The 19,841-nt window shown below is 44.8% G+C and overlaps 1 protein-coding gene across 1 annotated transcript in view; it reads right to left on the minus strand.

Annotated features, from left to right (window-relative positions):
• Window positions 1-19,841, minus strand: part of BMF (Bcl2 modifying factor) — a 336,416-nt gene that overhangs the window by 195,945 nt on the left and 120,630 nt on the right. The window contains exon 3 of the mRNA XM_069637515.1: window positions 16,195-16,355. Within this exon, the coding sequence (XP_069493616.1) occupies window positions 16,195-16,355 (161 nt within the window). The remainder of the gene's footprint in view (window positions 1-16,194; window positions 16,356-19,841) is intronic.

Below are 19,841 nucleotides of genomic sequence, written 5' to 3' on the forward strand. Positions count from 1 at the left end.
CTTCCTGGTCCTCATCATCTCCATAGTAATTTACCCCGGTCTGGTTGTCTAGTATTTGTACTTCCGAATCCTCACCATACTGCTGGTAAAGTTCAACACTGAAAGGGTCTGAAATCAGCCCCTAAATTTGAGTCTCAGTACAGAATCTCTTAGTAGGAGGTTGAGGGTCTTTAGATCCCGAAGGAGCAGAGGTAGCAGGGGTATTGTGATAGCTCTGGAAGTAATTAGGGTCTTTTTCATACAAATCTACAAAAAAGGACATCCTCCTCATTACTCTGTCAATGCCTTCCGAGTTCCATTCCTTGGACCTGGGAATAACCTTTTCCTGCTGTGGTATCGCCTCTATTCCCATATCATGGGGATTGGGAGGGACAATTTTTGGCCTAGTGATAGGGTCAGGGGCCTTGGACTTTTCTAAAGATTTGGGATGTTTTTCCTTCTGAACCTGGTGTTCAGAGGCTTTCTTATGTTGTTTCTCCCCTTTCCCATTTGTAGAGGAATGTTTTCCTGACCCCTTGGAATTTCCTGAATCTTTCGACGCCTGGTGTTGAGAATCGGAGGAGGGATCACGAGATTCGGGAGTCTTGGCAGTGGGGCGTGGAATCTCGGAAACAGACGTCGAACGAGCTACCAGAGTAGCCATCGAACGTGCTGCCTGGGGGTAGAGTTTGGATTTGTCTTCTGAAGACCATACCTCCGTGACTTTAGGTAGTGTGGCACTCTTAGCAATCATGGATGGTTGCTGTGTGTCATGGGGCGACCGTGACCTGGAACGCCCAGATGTCACCGATTCGGCGGACCGCTCTCTCTGTGCCTTCTTTTTCCGATCACTCGACACACGTGTCGAATCTCGGGAGGGGTTAGTGTGTTTAGTGGAAGAGGTGTGGGTAGCGCTCTTGCCGCCGGGTGTTGTCCCCATAACTGACCCACCGGTCAGTCATCTGAGGTCGGGGGCTTGTGCTTGGGTGCCTGATGGCACCCCTGTGCCCTTGCCGTCCGATACGGCGGCGTTGCTGCCATCGCTGACCCAGGGGAACTTAAGGTTGCACTTCGGGCAGAATTTAAATGGAGTACTCTCCATATGTTATTATCTGGCAGTGGGCGGGTATATGTAGGAAAACGAGTGTGTGTGTGTGTGTGTGTATGTCCACCCCCCACTCTCCCTACTTGCAGGGCCGAGGCCAGAGGCCTTCCGAGGCCTGGGCCGAGGCCAGTGGCCTTCCAAGGCCCAAAGTCCGTGGTGTAGTCCCGACGGCTGTTCTTCCTCGGTCTCGAGTACCGACGTCGATCTTCGGCGATCTTTGACGTAGGGTTGGAGAACAGGGATTTTTTGATAATTGAATGAGAAATGGCTAAAAGCCAGGGAACTCTGCAACAAAATGCTTCTGACAAGTATGGCGGAAAAAAACAATCTGAGGGTCCTACATGCGTGAGGGATCATGGGTACAGTGGATGTCACACTAGGGATAGTATTACTGGCACGCCCTAGTTCGACGCCCCTTTTTGAGTTTCGAAAAACAAACTGTAATACTCTGCAGCCTCCACTAGATGACGGCCTATGCACAGCATGTGATCTAAGCAGACTGCACAAGCCTCAGATATATATATATATATATATATATATATATATATAGATATATATATACACACACACACTCACACACATATAATTACACATTCACTCACTCATTCAAACATCCTATTGACCATACACTCGCTCATTTACATGCGCACCCAGCCCCCATACATCATACGCTCATTCACACACACTCATTCATACATACATTACATACACACTCCTTGCACACATGCATATACATACATACATAATGAGCTAACATGCAACACCCTTTCACACTGCTAGTTTCAGAAAAGGCTTCCCTCGCCTCTCTGCCTAACAAAAAGCAAGTGTGCACATCAGCCTCCTCCCCTCGGATATGAAAGAACACATAACGTTGTTATATGTTCGCTTGCATCTGTGGGGAGGGGGCTGCCGATGTGTGCATTTCATTTTTGTTAGGCAGAGAGGTGAGGGAAGCCTTTCTTGAAACTTGCAGCTTTAAAGTTTTGCTGCATTTGTGCAGATAAATATTTCTGCCCAAACACTTTTAACACTTTAAAGCTGCCGGTTTTAGAAAAGGCTTCTCTCCCCTCGCTGAGTAACAAAAAGCCCCCCGAGCTCAGATTTCAGGTGGGGGGCCTGAAGCCCGGCCAGCTCAATGACGTTGCGTGCGGGCTTCCTCTCTCATACATGCCAACCCTCCTGATTTAGGCAGAAGACTCCCGATTTTCGCATTAAAAATATGCTATTTCTTTACTGTCTCATGCCTAAAATAATTATAACCCCAATGTTGTCCTCCTGGAAAATTACATTTGCCTCTTTTCTGTGGTCAAATAATCCCTCTCAGGGGCTCCACAATGTTGGCATGTCTGTCCTCTGGCATAGTCCCTTTGAACCTCAAGGATGCTTGGGTTCTCTCTCATTAAAAAAACATCCCTTGACCCTGCTAACAATGCTGACTACTGCCATATCACGACTGTCCCGTTCATACTTAAAATTCTAGATAGGGCAGCCTACCTTAAAATCCAGCATTACCTGGAAGCCAATCACGTTCTAGTAATCTGCAAATCCGGATTCCGCCTTGGCCATAGTACTGAATCTGCACTGCTGGACCTTAGGAATCAGCTAGATGATTTTAGAGATGCGGCCAAGCCTTCCCTACTTTTACTTCTCGACCTATCAGCCGCCTTGACCTGGTGGACCACAAAATCCTGTGCCATCAATTCGCTGCAGCAGTAAACTTCACGCCTGAAGCCACAACTTGATTCTCCTCCTTCCTAGGTGAGAGAACCATTAAAGGTTTCACAGAGAACGCCAGTGACCCCGCTGCACCTATTTCTTGCGGTGTGCCGCAAGGGTTGTGAGTCGCTCCAACCTTGTACAACATCTTTACGAAGCCCCTATTCAACCTCCTTGACTCCATCAGCATTTCATATACAAACTATGCCGACGACACGCAAATACTACTGTCTCTCTCTGGCAACTATTAGCCTGTGTCGCATCCAGAGAGGATTGTGAAGATTACTTTGAGCCACACCTAGAAAGCACTATGATTATTAGCCTATGCCACATTAAGATAGAACTGTGAATATCAGCCTCTGCCACACATAAGGTCGAACTATGAATATTAGCCTGCGTCGAATCCAGAGGGGATTTTGAATATTAACTTGGGTCACATATAGAGAGGACCATGATTAGCCTGTGCCACACTAAGCTAGAACTGTGAATATTAGCCTGTGCCACACTAAGGTAGAACTGTGAATATTAGCCTGCGTTGCACCCGGAGAGGATTGTGAATATTATCTTGAGTCACATCTAGAGAGGACTGTGATTATCGTGTGCTACATTAAGATAGAACTGTGAATATTAGCCTGCATCATATCCAGAGAGGGTTGTGAATATTACCTTGAGTCACATCTAGAGAGGACTGTGATTATCCTGTGCTACATTAAGATAGAACTGTGAATATGAGCCTGCGTCGCATCCAGAGAGGATTGTGAATATTACCTTGAATCACATCTAGAGGACTATGAATATTAGCCTGTGCCACTTTAAGATAGAACTGTGAATATTAGCCTGCGTCGCATCCAGAGAGGATTGTGAATATTACCTTGAGTCACACCGAGAGAGGACCCACAAAATGAGTGTGCGTCTCTTCAGGCAACAATGCTAATAACCAACCCTACTAAAACCTCAAACCTCTGCACACACCACTCAAACTCTAACTAAACACAACCATACCTCTAAAATCACAGCAAACCACACGCACTTAACTACACTGCAACAAAAAAGAAACCACACATAGCCTTACACAACAGCACACAACGCATACCAACCGGATACCACACCAAAAAGCTCAGCGAACGGTGTTATCGAACTGAAGCTGCCAACAGCACATCACAGCTCTCTTGCTCTTTCTCCAAACTTTGTCCTACTAACGTACTCCAACCGACCCCTTTTTTTTCAGATCCGGCAGAGCGCCAGGAGACCACTCCGGTGGTGATAGCGCGCAGTATAAATATCCTTTAACATTCACATGAACTGTTTGGAAGACTCTACCCTTTTGATCTCTGTATACTCGACCATTCAAAGCCACACACTGACTGTACCTAAACAATAAAAAAAAACTTAGATCCTCCTGGTGGCCTCCTCTGCAATGCTTAAGAAGCTTGACCCCCAGTACACAGTCTTTGTCATTGAGGGCATTCCGATTTAAGTCTCTCAGTCAGTGAAGACACTTGGAGTCTACCTGGACCCTACGCTCTCACTCACACGTCACAAGAACTCCATTGCTTCCTGTGCCGCCTACACTACTAAGTTTATCAATGCAGCTAGACCCTTCCTATATACTGAAAACTGCCTCACTATCGTCCGAGCCACCATAGGCTCTAGTCTGTACTACTGCAATGCTCTCTTTACAGGTGAGTCAGAACATAACATCAGGAAGTTGCAGGTCATTCAGGACAATGCCCTCAGAGCAGCACTAAACATTCCAAAACTTGAACACATCACTGCGGCGAGAAGAAAGGCACACTGGCACCCCATCCAAGAGAGCCACCCACAGATGCCTCTCCATGGTGGTCCCCCTACCTCTCGCAGAAAATTACTAAAGCAACCTCATCCAGACCCACCAGATCTGCCTATGCTCATGGCCTCACCATGCCTACATTTAAACTAGCAAAAATAGGAGACTCAAGCTTCCCAACCATCGCAGTTTAACAGTGGAACGCACTCCCACCAACCCTGCGATCGGAACAGTCCTACTGGACCTTTCCGGAAAGCTCTAACAACTCTCCTATTTTTATAACCTTGTTCTACCAACCGACTGTCCCAAATCCCCTAACTGTTTATTTACTGTTTTTCTGTCTCCTCTCGCTTCTGGTGCTATGTTCCTGCAAGTAATGGTCATGTAAGAGCGCCTTGATGCCTGAAGGCTTAGTACGCTATACACATGGAAAAATAAATGAATAAGTTAAGTAATGGCCTTACCTCGACTGGTGGAAGGGAATGGGCAGCAGCCAGAATAGGTCTAAAACAAGACAAGCTAGTGGTGTTACTTTAAAAGAGTAACTTGTCCTTATTCTTACGTTCAGTCCTGGGAGCAGTCCGCAGAGCCAGTTGTGGTAGCTTAAGCCAGGAGATTGCTTCTGGCAAACAGCCTACGCAGACCTACCTGCCCAAATTAAACATCTTCTTTGGGAGTAATAATTACAGAATGCATGTGGGGTGGCTAAAGAGGCTGCCATTCAAACATCCAAAGTAATCATGCAATTCTGGGGAGACACTAAGGCTGCCTTTGTTCATGTGGAGAGCTCTTTACATACTTCAGACTGTGCAGCCCTTTAAAAGTCATAACACAACTGATTTGGAGATACAATTCAGTTTGAAATAGTGTCTTTGGATGATTCCTTTTCAAGAAAATATTGCACCAAGCAAGTCTAGCAGTACAAAGTTGCCTGCTTGTTACAAAAAATATAGAATTTCACACATCACACAATGATAATAAATACGTTTTGCTCCACCCGAAAGGTATGAGTCAATGAAAGAAGACAGACAGTGCGATAGACTGGTTAATATGGAACTCAGAATTCATCTTGGCTGTAAAGAGTGAAATGATACACATTGGCTTCATGCCAAAAAAGCTATGGTTTGACAAAATTGTGCACTCGCAGAAGTTCACTGTGCCTCATATGCAGTGCTGGTCATTGGGCTGGCTCTCGGCGGATCTGAGATCCGGCACCAGAAATGGAGCCGGATCTCGGGATCTGGCCAGAGTCAGCCGCCCAAGACCATGAACCACGCTGGAAGACTTAAAAAAAAAAAAAGGCCCGGGACGGCAGCATTGCCATTTACCGCGGCTTTGGCACTGGCATTACACACCAAGGCCAAAGCCGGCGGTAAAAGGCAATGCTACCGATCGGGCGTTTTTTTGGGGTTTTTTTGTTTTAGGATTCCAGCATTGCTAGAAGCACATTACGAGCCCCGCCCCCTCTAGACCACGCACCCTCGGACACCGCCACCCCCAACTCCTCCCCCAACCGGCCCTTGTGTTGTGGGATGCCCCACCACATTTTTTCCATTTCCACCACTGCTCATATGGATTCACAAGCTGGAACACAGAAACATTTCAGTCACGTTCAGTTTGAGGTCTCTTAGGGAACCGAGAAGTGGCAAACATTTATCTTCACTGAGAAGGAACAGCTAAAGAATTCTCGGACGGGGTGAGCGGGGGATACTGTTGTGGACTAAAATGGTCAATGTGTTGCTCTTAAAGCGATCCACTTTGATGCCTGTTGGAACCAATCAAATATAAGGCAATATAGAGAGCATGGGCTTTTTGTCCAGGACTATTAGCAAAACATATCAATATCTATACAGAATGACCCTGTCCCTATTTCGGTGGCTGACTGCCACACCTGACTGAAAAGACATACATAAACTCCATAATGCCTGACCCCCCCAACCCTTGTACCCTCTCTGTAACTCATACGTATTTTCACCTCTGATTTATGTAACTTGTACACTCTGATTATGATCCTTTCTCTTGTATTTGTTATGTTCCTCAATCTGATTGTCGATTGCCTATGGACTACATGTAACTGGTTTCCACAAGATGCCTGAGGGTCTGTGTGTGCTATATAAATGCAATAATAAATAAATAAATGTCAATAAGAATAATATCTCAGCAGAGCACAACCTAAGCCCACGTCATGCACACCAGTACACATAACCTACTGTTTGCAGAAATCCACATTGCTCTCTCGATGGTCGATGTGACTATGGTGGGCAAGGACAACTTCAGGCATAGTGTGGAAGCCATTATTGCCAACCTTGCATACACCGGGGCAAATCCATTAGCCTATTTATATGGAACTCCTAATATCACAGCTGGGTCAAAGGGTTCATCCCTCGTTTTGAACCCATACAACATATACATGCCACCACTGGCCAAAAGTCAATGAGAACAATCCCCTAGACTTCCACATGCGTGTCCATCAGCACATGCATATCCTCTAGACACAGCTTCTTTCATAAACATTCAGAACTCGAGGAAACAGAGCTAGTTAAGCATAAACTGGAGAAGACTGATCCTGCGTGTGGTGGGATCCTCCTTCTGGGGCCTGTGGGACCTACGTCAGTAACCCTATTTTGGCCACGCACCCTGTTCCCTTTACAAGTTTTAGCCCCTATGGGACCCTTATCTCACCTGGCAATTCCCAGTCCCAATTTGCATATCGGGTAGTTTATCTGTGTGAGAGAGAGGAAAGGGAGGGAGAGAGAGAGAGAGAGAGAGAGAGAGAAGTGATAAAGGGAAATGGTACCTGTCTGCAAAAGGGCAGTGGTAGGAAGTGCATTCTGCCTTCTTCCTCCTGACTAACCACCTCCCCTCTAAGATGTCTTCTTACCTTACACTACATGCAGAATCCATCACAGACAGCCTTTACAGGCCGAGCCGTTAACACATCAACACTAATAGGGCTAGGTGTAACCTATCCTCCTTGGCCCTATTGCATTCCTGCACATCAGCGGCTAACCAGTCCCAAAGTGCTATAGTCTATCAAATCCTGGGTTCTCCCCTTCAGATGACACCTTAAAAATAATCCCGCTGCACACCTTTTATAGAAGCCAAAATATTACACATGCCCTGATGGACAGGCTACGCACTCGCTTTTGTCAGGGGCCACTGCCTGCCTTTCACAAGATAATATCCTGGCAGGAGCAGGACCCACTTAGCCCTTTATCCTTCTGAAGTTATAAACCGAGCACCGTTCATTGGGCGGCAAGCACGGGTATTATAAGCAGGCCTGCAAACTGGAGGGATGTGGCGGTACATAAATAGCTGACAGTTGTGCCTTTCTAGAAGTCATCACGCTATACAAGCCCGAGCTGCATACGTTACATTCAGAGTTAGAGCTGAACCAGGGTGCCATTATAGTCCAAGAACAGGAAATGCAATCCTACACTTCAGTAATGTCTGCAAATCTAACTAACACGCCCTTATCATCTCTGTAAGTGGGGTTCTCTTTTTAAAATATTTCATATGGTTGAGCTAATGGCTAGAGTAGATGTAAATACATGAAAAATGCAGTCACTGTTAGGAAAGATTTCAGTAGGTAATTTTTTCTTCTGTGTTTCAACCCCTTAACTTTTTGCTGTTGTTTTTCACCTTGTTCTTGACTTTGTCAGAGAAGTGCAGCCTTCTGCCGCACTCCTCTGGGCTTTCGCTCCTTTCTTACGGGGAAACTGACATGCCCTTAAGACAGTCAGTACCGGGGAACGCTGTTTCCCGTAGTTTCTTTTATCATGTTGCGGCTTTCGTGCAACATGACACAAGAGGGCACTGTAAACTAAGTTACAGCTCTCTTGGGTCTCTAGCCTTCTACAGGCCCTAGATACTCGTTTAGGATTGTATCTGATCGGTGCAAGTGATTCAGGGACGGGAATGGTGGCAGCGATTGTTTCTTGTGTTTTGAGCTCCTTTTGGCGTTCTAAGCGCGTTTCTCGTGCTTAACCCAAAATGTTGGCCTGGCTCCCAAAATGGCCAGACCACGAGGCTCCTTTGTCCTGTCCGCTGACCGTCTTGCTCCCTTCACCTTCCCCAGGTCGAGCCGACCCGGGGCCTTCCTTATTTGGGCATGTACTTTCCCGCGAAAAACGAATGCTTTCGCGGGCTTCTACATGTCTTGTGTGTGCCTCCAGGATGTGGGCTGAGATGTCTGGTCCCAATACACATCCTGGGTGCCAGAGAGTCTAGGGTGGTGTGAATGCCTGGGACCACCGTGGTCCGTGATTGGTCCACGAATGGTGTGAGTGTTGATGAGAGGATCTCCCATTGGGTCCCCTCCGTTTTGGCGCGAAGGGAACCGTGGATAAGAGGGGGCTGGAAACACCACTACCATGTCGATCTCCTGAGTTCTCACGAACAAAGGAATACAGGAGCCAAGTATCCTGCAACCAAGAGGCTGGACCGAGGAATCGCTGGTGACCTGCTGAAGGACTTCTCCTCTGCACTGCTGTCGCCTTGTGAAACCCTTTTCACCTTTGATCGAACCAGAAGGCCTGTACTGGTACTTCGACCCTTAGAATAGCGGGAACAGCTATTCTCGGCATCTTCACCATCTCCTGCCAGTAAGCCTTCGGAAGCGTCTCTGGGCCATCCAGCTGACTGACCAGCTTACACGGGAGTCTTGCTCTGTAACCGCCGCCAGGTTGTGTAGTATTTCGAGTCCTTGTCACTCTCACATGCTTCGTACACTTGGCCTTCCCAGGTCTGAAGTGAGTAGTGTACATTTGGCTCAGATACACACGGCCGCTCCGTTGCCCTGCTGTGGTAACAAACTGTGCGGGTTTCTTCGATTGGGACGTCTTTTTACTCAACACGACGACGAGGCGTTCCCTGCTCTTCTGAACCTGCCAGCTGCTGAAACTGACGCGGAGAAGCCTGGGTCTGCTTGCATCGGGGACCGGTGAGTAGCATAGCTAGGATCTGGTCGCCCTCCTGCAGGAGCCCATTGCTTTTCCCGCTGTGTCAAACAGCACCCTTTTCCGTACTCGCGCTCTGCTTCTGCCCACTGTGGAGGCTGCGCTTGAGTCGCGGAACTTGTTCTTCTTCTTTTGTGCACTAAACTGAACTGCTTGATTTCCCTCAAAGAGCTTCTCCTTTTGTCCGTTGGCACCAGCGCATGCAGGTACTTTTGAGCACAAGGCTCCACTCTTCGCAGGGCTCGGACTTCCATCTAGTTAGGTGCCTCTGAAGGCGAACTGGGTCTAAGCATTATTGCGCACTGCCCGTTTTCCCTCCCTTTTAGGTGGACTATACATTTCGTGCATATAACGCTTGAGACTTGTTGTATTTGTATATATATTGTATTGATATGGTATGTGTTGGTTTACTATCGTTATATTGTGATTTTCTCGCTACGGTCATTGTTTTAAAGGCCTTGAAATAAATGTGTATATATTTTTAATATAACAACTGTTTGGAGTAGTTTGTAAGTGATCTTGCTTTGTGTGCTCATTGCGGGCTTTCAGTCACCCTCACCCCTCTTGAGACCTAGTCTTGACCGCCGCGATCGCTACCTTGATTGGTCTGGCTCGTCCAGAGGTTACCCTGTTCCAAGTAATTAGGTTGGCCTTCTGAACTTCTGCGCCACCAGGACAGAGTTCAGAAATCCGTCTTAACAGTCACCCCCACACATAGTCTAGAGTTTACAGTGCCATGAAAATATTTTAAAACACAAACATTTTATGCAAATAGACACAACGGCTTGGGTAGCGAGGGTAAAACTGTTGTGAGTGTTGTTAGAAGTATACCAAAAAAAGTGGTGGCACTGTGACCCCAGAGGGGGATAGAGAAGGCAGGAAGGGAGCAATGCGCTACCCATTTGTCAAGGGTTGCAGTCATGCTGGGACAGCCAATTGAGTTGAAACAGATTTCAGTTTAGCTGTAATTGCAATCAGGTGGTAAAGAGGAGAAGTGTGCTTTAACTTCGCAAACAACAGTTCCTGAGTGGTGAAAATGGTTGCACAAAATTGTGGAACTGTTAACAGTAAGAAATAAAAGAAGTGGGACGCCATCCCCGACCATTCCTGCCCACTTCGACCACTGGTTGTGACAGAAGGTTGTGTGTGGTTCTAATGTGCACCTATTGTTTTTATGACACAGAAGGCTTGAAAGGACGGAACGCTTTGTAGTAAAAGGGATATAGCACGGAGAACCATGTACACAGACTGAAAGTAAAAACTCGGGAGCTGATTCCCCAGAATATGCACGGACATGCTAGAGTAGATGTGCCCTGCACAAATATATCAAAGCATTGTCAAGGGGGGTTTGCTAAAGGGAGATGCACTGCGCGTCATTTCTGTTTGTTGTCTTAGTTAATATGCAACAGATGGAAGGACGAGGCAGCACTCTTGAATTTAAAGAAAATTACACGCTCCAAAGTTTCTGCCCAACAGCTCGAAGAAGCTGAAAAACAAGCACTGGCAAAGCCAACGGTTTGCGCATAAATATTTACTGGCATTTTGTCGAAATTTGCCATCATATGCCCAGCTACTCACATCATGCCAGGTGTTGACATCGCATGCCAAGTGCTCATACTGTATGCCATGAATTCCCGGCAGGCCACGTGCTAATATCACATTCTTGATATTGCCATCTGTAATCCAACGCTAGGTGTGCCATTGAAATGGTACATACTTACATGTGTGTGGTAATCAAAATCCCAGGTTCTGACAGCAATGCCAGGATTGACCATCAAATGGCCAAGTGCTCCCACCTTTGCCAAGGAGCACCATAAAATGCGCAGGTACTCATCCAACGACCAGGTATTGCCATCGGCAGCTTCTCTTCCCCACACACTGGCATTAGCTCAGAGCAGGCCACGAGGGAATAGTGCAGCAGCAATGTGTACTCTTGTCCCACTTTCCTACATTCTTCCAATCAGCACTTTCAATGGGCCAGTCCTCACCAGCCCTCAGTACCAGCACTTCGGTTTTTTGACACTATGAATACCTGCATTTCTCAAAGCCATGGGAAAAAGGCGTGCAATGAAGGACTACGCTCCTGCCGTCTTTGTTGTGGGGTGGACAGCTGTGCGGTGCCCTCCCTGCCCCACCCGCAGTATCCATCATTTCTCTTTCGGGGCCCACTCTGCAGAGCGAGAGGCAATCCAAATATGCAGCTCCAAGCTGCGAGCACACCAGGCATGGAACACCATTTTGCTAATTGGGTTTTACCTGTTACCAATAGGGTCCCATGAGAGTTTTCATATGGAGGACGAATTGATTTTAACAGCCTGGGCAATTACAATTGCAGTGCCTTTTGTAATATGTTAATGTGTAAGCAATTGTAATTGTGATGGAACATTTTGTACTGAAAATCCACACACAGCTCCGGTTACCTACCAAATTCCTATTACACCATGAAATCTAGCAAACATAAAACTCCCTTTGAAAGCTTAGTTTACATCTGTGAGGTCCACTAGTTTGATGCGTGAAAAAGTAAGCGTCTCATTTGATACTGATAGTCACATTTTCTTAACACAATGCATAAAAATAAACGAAGTTTGTGTGAAAGAGACAGACTTCACTGCTTAACCAAAGTGTGTGATTCTTGGCAAATAATTCAATGTCACTGTGCCTTGCCTTCAAAATGTCACAATAAGAGTGTCGCAACCGTGGTTACCATGCTGAAAGGTGGGTTACGTTGTCACGTTGCTTGCAACACGGCATGGGACCAAACTACAAATCCCTTTAGCATTGTAGTTCGCTGGGGAATATATTTGCATTTCAGACGCGACAGCGCAGGCGCGAGAGGGACCAGCTGGTCTGTGGTGGTCTATAGAAGGAAGCCTGTCCTTCACTATAGATCTGCTTTTATTACTGATAATCTACTGTTAATTGTATACCAGTGAATGCGTGATTAGCACTTTTAACTAGCCCTATTATTTAAGACAAGTTAAATTGTTGCTAGTGCTTTAAGACTGTTTTTAAAAGATATTGGTTATAAATCATATGTTTAATTGCATTTGAGTGTTTAGCCAGTAGATCTGAGGTAGTCAAACACTTCGCAATTATATGTGCAGGGCCCCTAAAGAAAGGGGAGCTGAAAAAAGCAACAATAATATCAAGGAACCTGAAGAAAGACACTCCAGAGGCAATGGAACCTTGGTCAAGACGATTGGCAGAGAAGGTGAATGAACGTGATCTGGCATGTGACATTGATTTTGCGTATCAGCAAATACTAGAAAAAGCCGCTAATACTTTACCACCACCGAGAAACAAGCAGGTGGTGGAAAGACATGTTGCAATTCGTGGTTCACTCCAGTTCTGCAAATCCTTAAGATCGCTAAAATCAAGTGTTGGTACTCATGGAAGTCCTCGCACGACGATTATCATAAGGAGGTTTATATGACAGCAGCAAAAAAGTTTAAAAAAGCAGTTATACTGGCAGAAAAAAACACCTTCGATGCTGGGATAGATAAAGCCCAGTCTATTATCAGCTTTTTACTGTGCAAAAGATTGTATTAACTATACTGACCCAATAAAAACAAAAAAAGCCCAGTCTGAGTCCAAGGAACTCTTCAAGATTTAGAAGGAGCTAGAAAATCCTGACCCGATTAAATGGGATATGGTTATCAAGGATGTTGCATGGTGCACTTCCATACAGGAAGCAATGTGTGGAAAACTCAACCGTATAAAACTCAACATCGAAACAAAACAAGAAAAGATGATTGGTCCTATGGCAGACGGCCCCGCCGCTGCAACATGCACACTCCTGACACCTGAAAATCAGTTCTATTTTAAACCTATTACAGAACCGGAACTTGCAGTTCTTATGCCTTGCAATAGTAATAAAAGCATGCTCTCCCCTGCTGATTGGGACTTTGTGCAAATCTATTAATGCCTCATTTAGAGAAACCCATGTGCCAACTTGCATCAAGAATGCTTGCATTACGCCCTTACCAAAAAAGCCTGGCCTGTGTCCGGATACACCACCTAATTAAAGGCCAATTACTAATACGCCTTTTTTGGTGAAGATCCTGGATCATGTAGCATATACACAATTGGGGATCCATCTGAAGACAAACGGGATTCTGAATATGTGGCAGCCAGGCTTTCGGGGGAGCCATGGCACAGAAACGGCCCTATTAGACTTGAAATCCAGATTGTTACAAATCATGGATAAGGGGCAAACTGCACTACTTATGCTATTAGACCTTTCCGCTACCTTTGACGTGGTGGGCCATTCACTACTGGTCACCAGAGGGAGGGAGGTGGCAGCTTTTTCAGAGAGTGCAGCTCAATGGGTTAACTCATTTTTGAGTAATAGATGGTGCAGAGTCTGCAGCAGGGTTGCTGAAGCTCAACCTGTACTTTTGACATATGGCGTGCCTCAGAGGGCTTGTCTATCTCTTTCTCTTTGTAATATTGTTATTGTGCCGCTCATTAGCCTATTGGTAGAAAAATAATGTTGCCTTTACCAATTATGCTGATGACACGCAATGTGTCATCCCTCTGTCTGGCAAGCACAAAGATGAAGAAACCATCAATAAAATATATGGGCTCATCAAGTTATGGATCATTAACAATGGTTTGGCACTGAATAAGGAAAAAACTGAGCTGATGGTGGTTGGTACAGAGGTGAAAATACGCAAATTGGGAATAGACTACACTCACTTCCAAGTGGCAGGATGTAATATCAAAACTAAGCCAAAAGTCAAAACACTGGGAGGCTGATTCATGCGTGCCCTGCGCCGAAAAACGGGCTTTGCTCGCCATTCTGCATGCAAATCCCCATTTGTGAAACAGGGATTTGCGGGCAGAATGGCACACAAAGCCCCTTTTCGGCGCACATAATTCCGTGGATCAGCCCCTGGGTGTTTACCTGGACCAGAAACTGAATACGAGGGCCCAGGTGAGCAGCCTAGTTTCCACTACTGCTAGTGCAGCTTTGTCCTTTTATCTCAAACATTAATTGTGAAACCGCGGCAAGAGCTATAAATCGGTTCTAAAATGGATTATTGTTGCAGCCTGCTTGTGGGCATAGCCGAAAGAGAATGTACTCGACTGCAAACCATTCAAAATAGTGCAGTGAGAGTAATCACTGGTCTACAGAGAAGGGATCATATACCCGATGCCAGTTGTCTTTTACACTGGCTGCCCATAGAGGCAAGAAATCATTTCCATCTACTGGTGATTACCCATAAATGTCTCGCTGGGTCTAGCCCTCTATATCTGAGGCATTGGTGAGTAAATCGAGTATCAGGACGTTAAGATCAAATAACACCAGTCAACTTAAAATTCCAGCTTGTAAATTGACCCAGGTGAAGAAATGTGCATTCTTCATGGCGGCTGCTAGAGCGTGGAATGCTATTCCTCTCGATCTTAGGGAGCTAAACTCGACTGTAGTGTTTAGAAAAAGACTGAAAACCTTGCTGTTTAGATAACGCTCTCTTGCTGGATGGAGGGAAGCATTGTGCCGTCCTGCATTTCATGGGCTATATGGCTGATATTTAGACCTGTTTTGTTCTTTCTATTGTAACATGATGTCTGCGCCCTTAAGCCCACAGGCCATGTGGTGCGTGTTACAAATATATTAAAGTAAAGTAAAGAAACATGTCAAAATCAGTCCGTGTTTGATGATTGCATTAGGCTGACAGAATCACATTTAAAGTTTTATATCTGTTACCTCAGGAAGTAGGTCTGGACTGCAAAAGCAATCTAATTTGTCTTAAACCTTTATTACTCTGGATAAGTCTATTGTCAACTACAAAGCCACACTTAACACATGATATCATTAAAGAACGTCTGATATATGTACGAAAATGTCTTGGTTATATCGATTGAAGAAGGAATTTAGCTCTCTTGGCCGTCTGAAATTATTTATCTCCTTTGCTAAAATATCGAAAACGGACATATCCCTGGTCAGATTGAGATTTCTGAAACAGAGAAAGTCTATGCGCCACAGAGCGGAGTTAAGGAAGTACTCAGTGTCCTATTATTTTGCACAGGTTGTCATGAGATGAAAGCGAATTATGTATGCTGGTTCTTGTGCCCACGCAAGAGGAGTGTTTCATTCGGCTTAAGGGCTAGTTCCCTACCAATTCCTACTGTGTTGAGCCGTCGCATTGACAACAATGGTCATTATCAGAGTGTGTTCTGTCCATGCAATAATAAAACTCTGTGTAACCTCACACATTTTAAATTTTTCTGCCCGTTATCACACAACCTCAGGTCACAGTTTTTAATTACGTGAGAACAATTAACTAAGCGATTATTATTCGTAATGCTGAACAAAGAAGAGGCCCACGCTGTTTGTTTACAGAAAGTGCCTTAATACTGAACCAATTCTTTTTAAAATGATTGAATAGGGTTTTCATTTTTTTCATTTTGTTGTGTTTTTAATCTGTACTGTATTCTTTTATGATACGAGGGTTTTAACCTTCGAAATAAAGATTAAACAAACTATAACTAACATGAGTTTAACAGCAAACCTTTGTACTGACATTTTGGTTGGAATCACTGGAAATATGTTTCCGGGTCCCAAAAATGGCACTGCAAATGTGGAGATGGTGTGAAGAGAACGGTGCACATTTTGTCATTAAAAACACTCTTTTTGCGAAGCCTACCCTTTGCACCTGGAGCCTGTGGAACTGGTCGCCGATGCGTTGGAGTTTGCGTGCAATCTGAACTTCGGAGCTGGTATCCTGTCGTCCATGGTGTAGGCCCCACTGGAGATGCAGGTTCGGTCCGAGGCTGTCTGGAAAATGCAAACGATATCCTGCATTCCCTGCAACACATTGGAGTGGCACATGTCACCTCATCTATGGAATGATAACCCTGCATTGCTTCCAGCATCACAAACGAAGCTCTGCTATGCTGCAGCAACCACGCAGGCGCACATGCACCATGGATATGCGCACATACATCATAGATACAAATACAGGCCAGACAGACCTACAGCATTGATATCTACACATACATCATTAATATGCAGACAGACAAGATATCCGGACATTATAGATCTTTGGTATGTACTCAATCATCATACATGATAATCTAATAATAGTATCAGGTTTTATTATAGCACTTCTACGCAATATAATAAGAGTACTTGTTAATTTTACACAATTGAATGTTGCTCAATTTATGGTCTTTGGAAGGATCAAGAGTTGAGGCGGCCTTGCCAGTATCAAGTGCAGGCTTCAGCAGCGGCAAGTGCTTAAGCCATGATCAAACTACACTGACAGATCTACTCGCATACATCAGAGATAAGCACACATACATTACAGATATGCACACATTACAGACAGGCACATATGCATGATGGATATGCACACTGTTAGGAAGACAACAGTGGGAGGCTATGTAACTCCTGCATAACGTTCTCCCCAGGTTGAAACTGCATGAAAATTCCCAAATAATTCAGAGTTGGGTTTATATAGCTTTGGGAAAGTTTCATGCAGTTTTGCTGAACTACACCAAAGTTATAAGCAGAGAAAAAAGTTCTCTTCTTATAGGAAGAGAAACCATAACTACAGAGTTACAAGCCCCACTTTACCGCAACATATTCAATGGGCAAATGAAGAGAACATACATTTAGCATATTATTTTGGTATTGTTTACACAAGTATCTGAGCAAATATGCACAGTATATTTCATTGTATATTTAATAAACATTAACGGATCTATGTGATCACTACGACCCCCAGAATTCCCACAGCCGAAAATGCAGACTTTCTTTTTCTAGACCCCCTTTGCACTACATACATATGGGGGTGGAGACCCCCCAGCAGCCCCCATACTACTATTATATCCCATACCCCCCACATATATATGTGGTAAATGTGGGGGGGTCGAAAGAAAAAAAAAGTCAGAATTTCGGAGTCGGAATTCTGGGGGCGACATTTTGGGTCATTACCAACATTAACTGCAGTGCACAATCATACTTTATTTTTGTTTTTCTGAATTTGGTTGAAAAAGAGACCCACATATTTTCTTCTTGAAAAATGTTATTCTTGTGAGTCAGAGACCTGGCCCTGTCAAGTGTACACTGTCCTTTCATCGTGGAATGAAAGGACACTGGGTTTTTCACTGTTGTTATTTCAATGTGAAAACTCATCGAAATTTGGAGCGGGCTTAAAAAAAATATATAGATGGGGTGTGTGTGCGGGGATAGTTAAATAATTAAAGGGGATGGAGGTTGAGGGGGACCCCCCAAAAATAAAATTAAATTAAAAAACAATGAGTTTTCGCGTTGAAATATCAACGGAGAAAAACCCATCCTTGTTTCATCCCGCGATGTAATGACATGGAACCCTGTCAAGAGGGGATGAGAACCCCTCTCAACCTGGGATGGGAGGCATACAATGGGCTTTAACAGAGCCATTCCTTCCCCAGAGGTGGAGTGTTGGAGCTGGGGAGGGGGGAAGGGGGGGCAGTCACTGTCCTTTCTATTAATGCCTGCATCACTGGCCCGAGCGACACCTTTTCTTGCCAAATACCTGGTATGCACAATTCTGGCCAGTTGCTTTCTATTTGTAACATAGGACAACATCACCCAGAAGACCTGGCGGTGGAAGAGAGAGTGAGCAACCTAACCAGGAGAGAGCTAGCAAGGAGCTGCAGATCTGAAATGGTCCAGATGAATTGGTCTACCTACCACACAGGCAACCCAGACGCTTCACACAGTAGAAATGGTAATATTGCTCCGACCTTCAGCCAAAATGCAGAGTGAGCTCCATAAGGCTCCATTCAGTCCTGATTCAAACTTGGACATTAATTCTATTTTGAGTGGGCAGCTATTACAAAGACTAACAGACTCATGCATGAAAAGAAGGTGGGGTTTACAGCCCATTAAATGCATTTTCTTACCTGCAACCCGGCCATTGGGAGAAGAAAGACAGTGGCTGGCCCTGAGAGCCAGCTGAGAGTAAGAACCAATGGAAAGGGAAGGGGAAGGACAAAAAGGGGCACATGAAAAGGAGAGTGTGGGGTGTTCGGGTGAGGTCAAGGGAGAAGTTTTGCGAAAGAGTGTGCAAGGTGAGGTATTTGTTGGGGGTGAAAGTGTTACTTGCTATTGAGATATTTAACAGGCATAGTGTTATTCTTGTTTAAAGAACCACTAGTCCTCTCCATATTTCAATAGTTCACTTCTGAAAAAAATCTTTGTACTGCCAGTTCATCACAAACTACTTTCTTCATGGATGCATATGACATTTTACATTGCCTTCTTTCTAGTTTTTGCATCTTCACCAGACTAGCAAAGGAGTTATTGCACAGTGGCATGTAAAACAAACACGCAATTCCAATTTGGATTAGGTCATGTTAGAAACCCATCATAGAGTAGCTGCAGCACAGGTCCCCAACGGAAAGAGTTTACCCTGGATCTGCGGAAGAGTCTCCCCACCAACATTCCAACACTCTTCTATGTGTTTGATTATACAGTGGTTAACACAAGAGCATAATGGGAAATTCTACGACTTCAGAGAGGCAGTGCAAATTGAAGGCAAAATATTTCAACTAGTTAATTGTGCTTCATGATATCTTGGATACTGAAGGTTGTGAGCTTTGTTAGTAGAAACATAAGCTTGTAGCTCTGGTGGGGACACTCGGATAATAGAACATATAATTAGACTTTAAAGCTGGCAAGGCCAGTCGCTAATGGTAAGGTGTATTTTTGTGGATGTACTCCCTAAGATTTGTCTCAAGGGACAGCAGTCTACATTACTAATCTCTTTGTAACACAGCATATATGCATATATATTTGAGCCACCATCTAGTGGTTGGCGTTGAATGTCAAATGTTTTATTTTTTTATTTGAAAAGGGGCCCGTGTCATACTATACCTACTGTACAAAGACATGTACCAATGATCCCTCACATGTCGATGTCTTCAGATTGTTTTTTCCCACCATTAGGTTGGACGCATATTTGGAAACGATATATAATTTCAATGTGTTTTCGGCATTGAAAATTTTAACGCATCGATTTATGGACCTGACTGACCCAGTGACTGCCATTGAGACATGCCAAGACGTTCACAGATGGAGCAAAGGAATGCTGAGAAGGCGTGGACATTCCAAAGCGAATGGTCGGCTGTGGTCGCGGGCGCCACGCCGAAATGATTGCATTAGGGAAAGAGGGGGGTAATATTAGCACATTCACACAGACATGGTGTAGAATGCATTATTATCCCTTCAGTTCCAAATACAACTCTCTGGTTTTCCTTGGCATCGAAGGAGAATATCACCTTTAAATTCTGCCCAGCCTGCAAT

The sequence above is a fragment of the Ambystoma mexicanum genome, chromosome 14 (genome assembly GCF_040938575.1).
Source record: "Ambystoma mexicanum isolate Mex_15411 chromosome 14, UKY_AmexF1_1, whole genome shotgun sequence".
NCBI lineage: Eukaryota > Metazoa > Chordata > Amphibia > Caudata > Ambystomatidae > Ambystoma > Ambystoma mexicanum.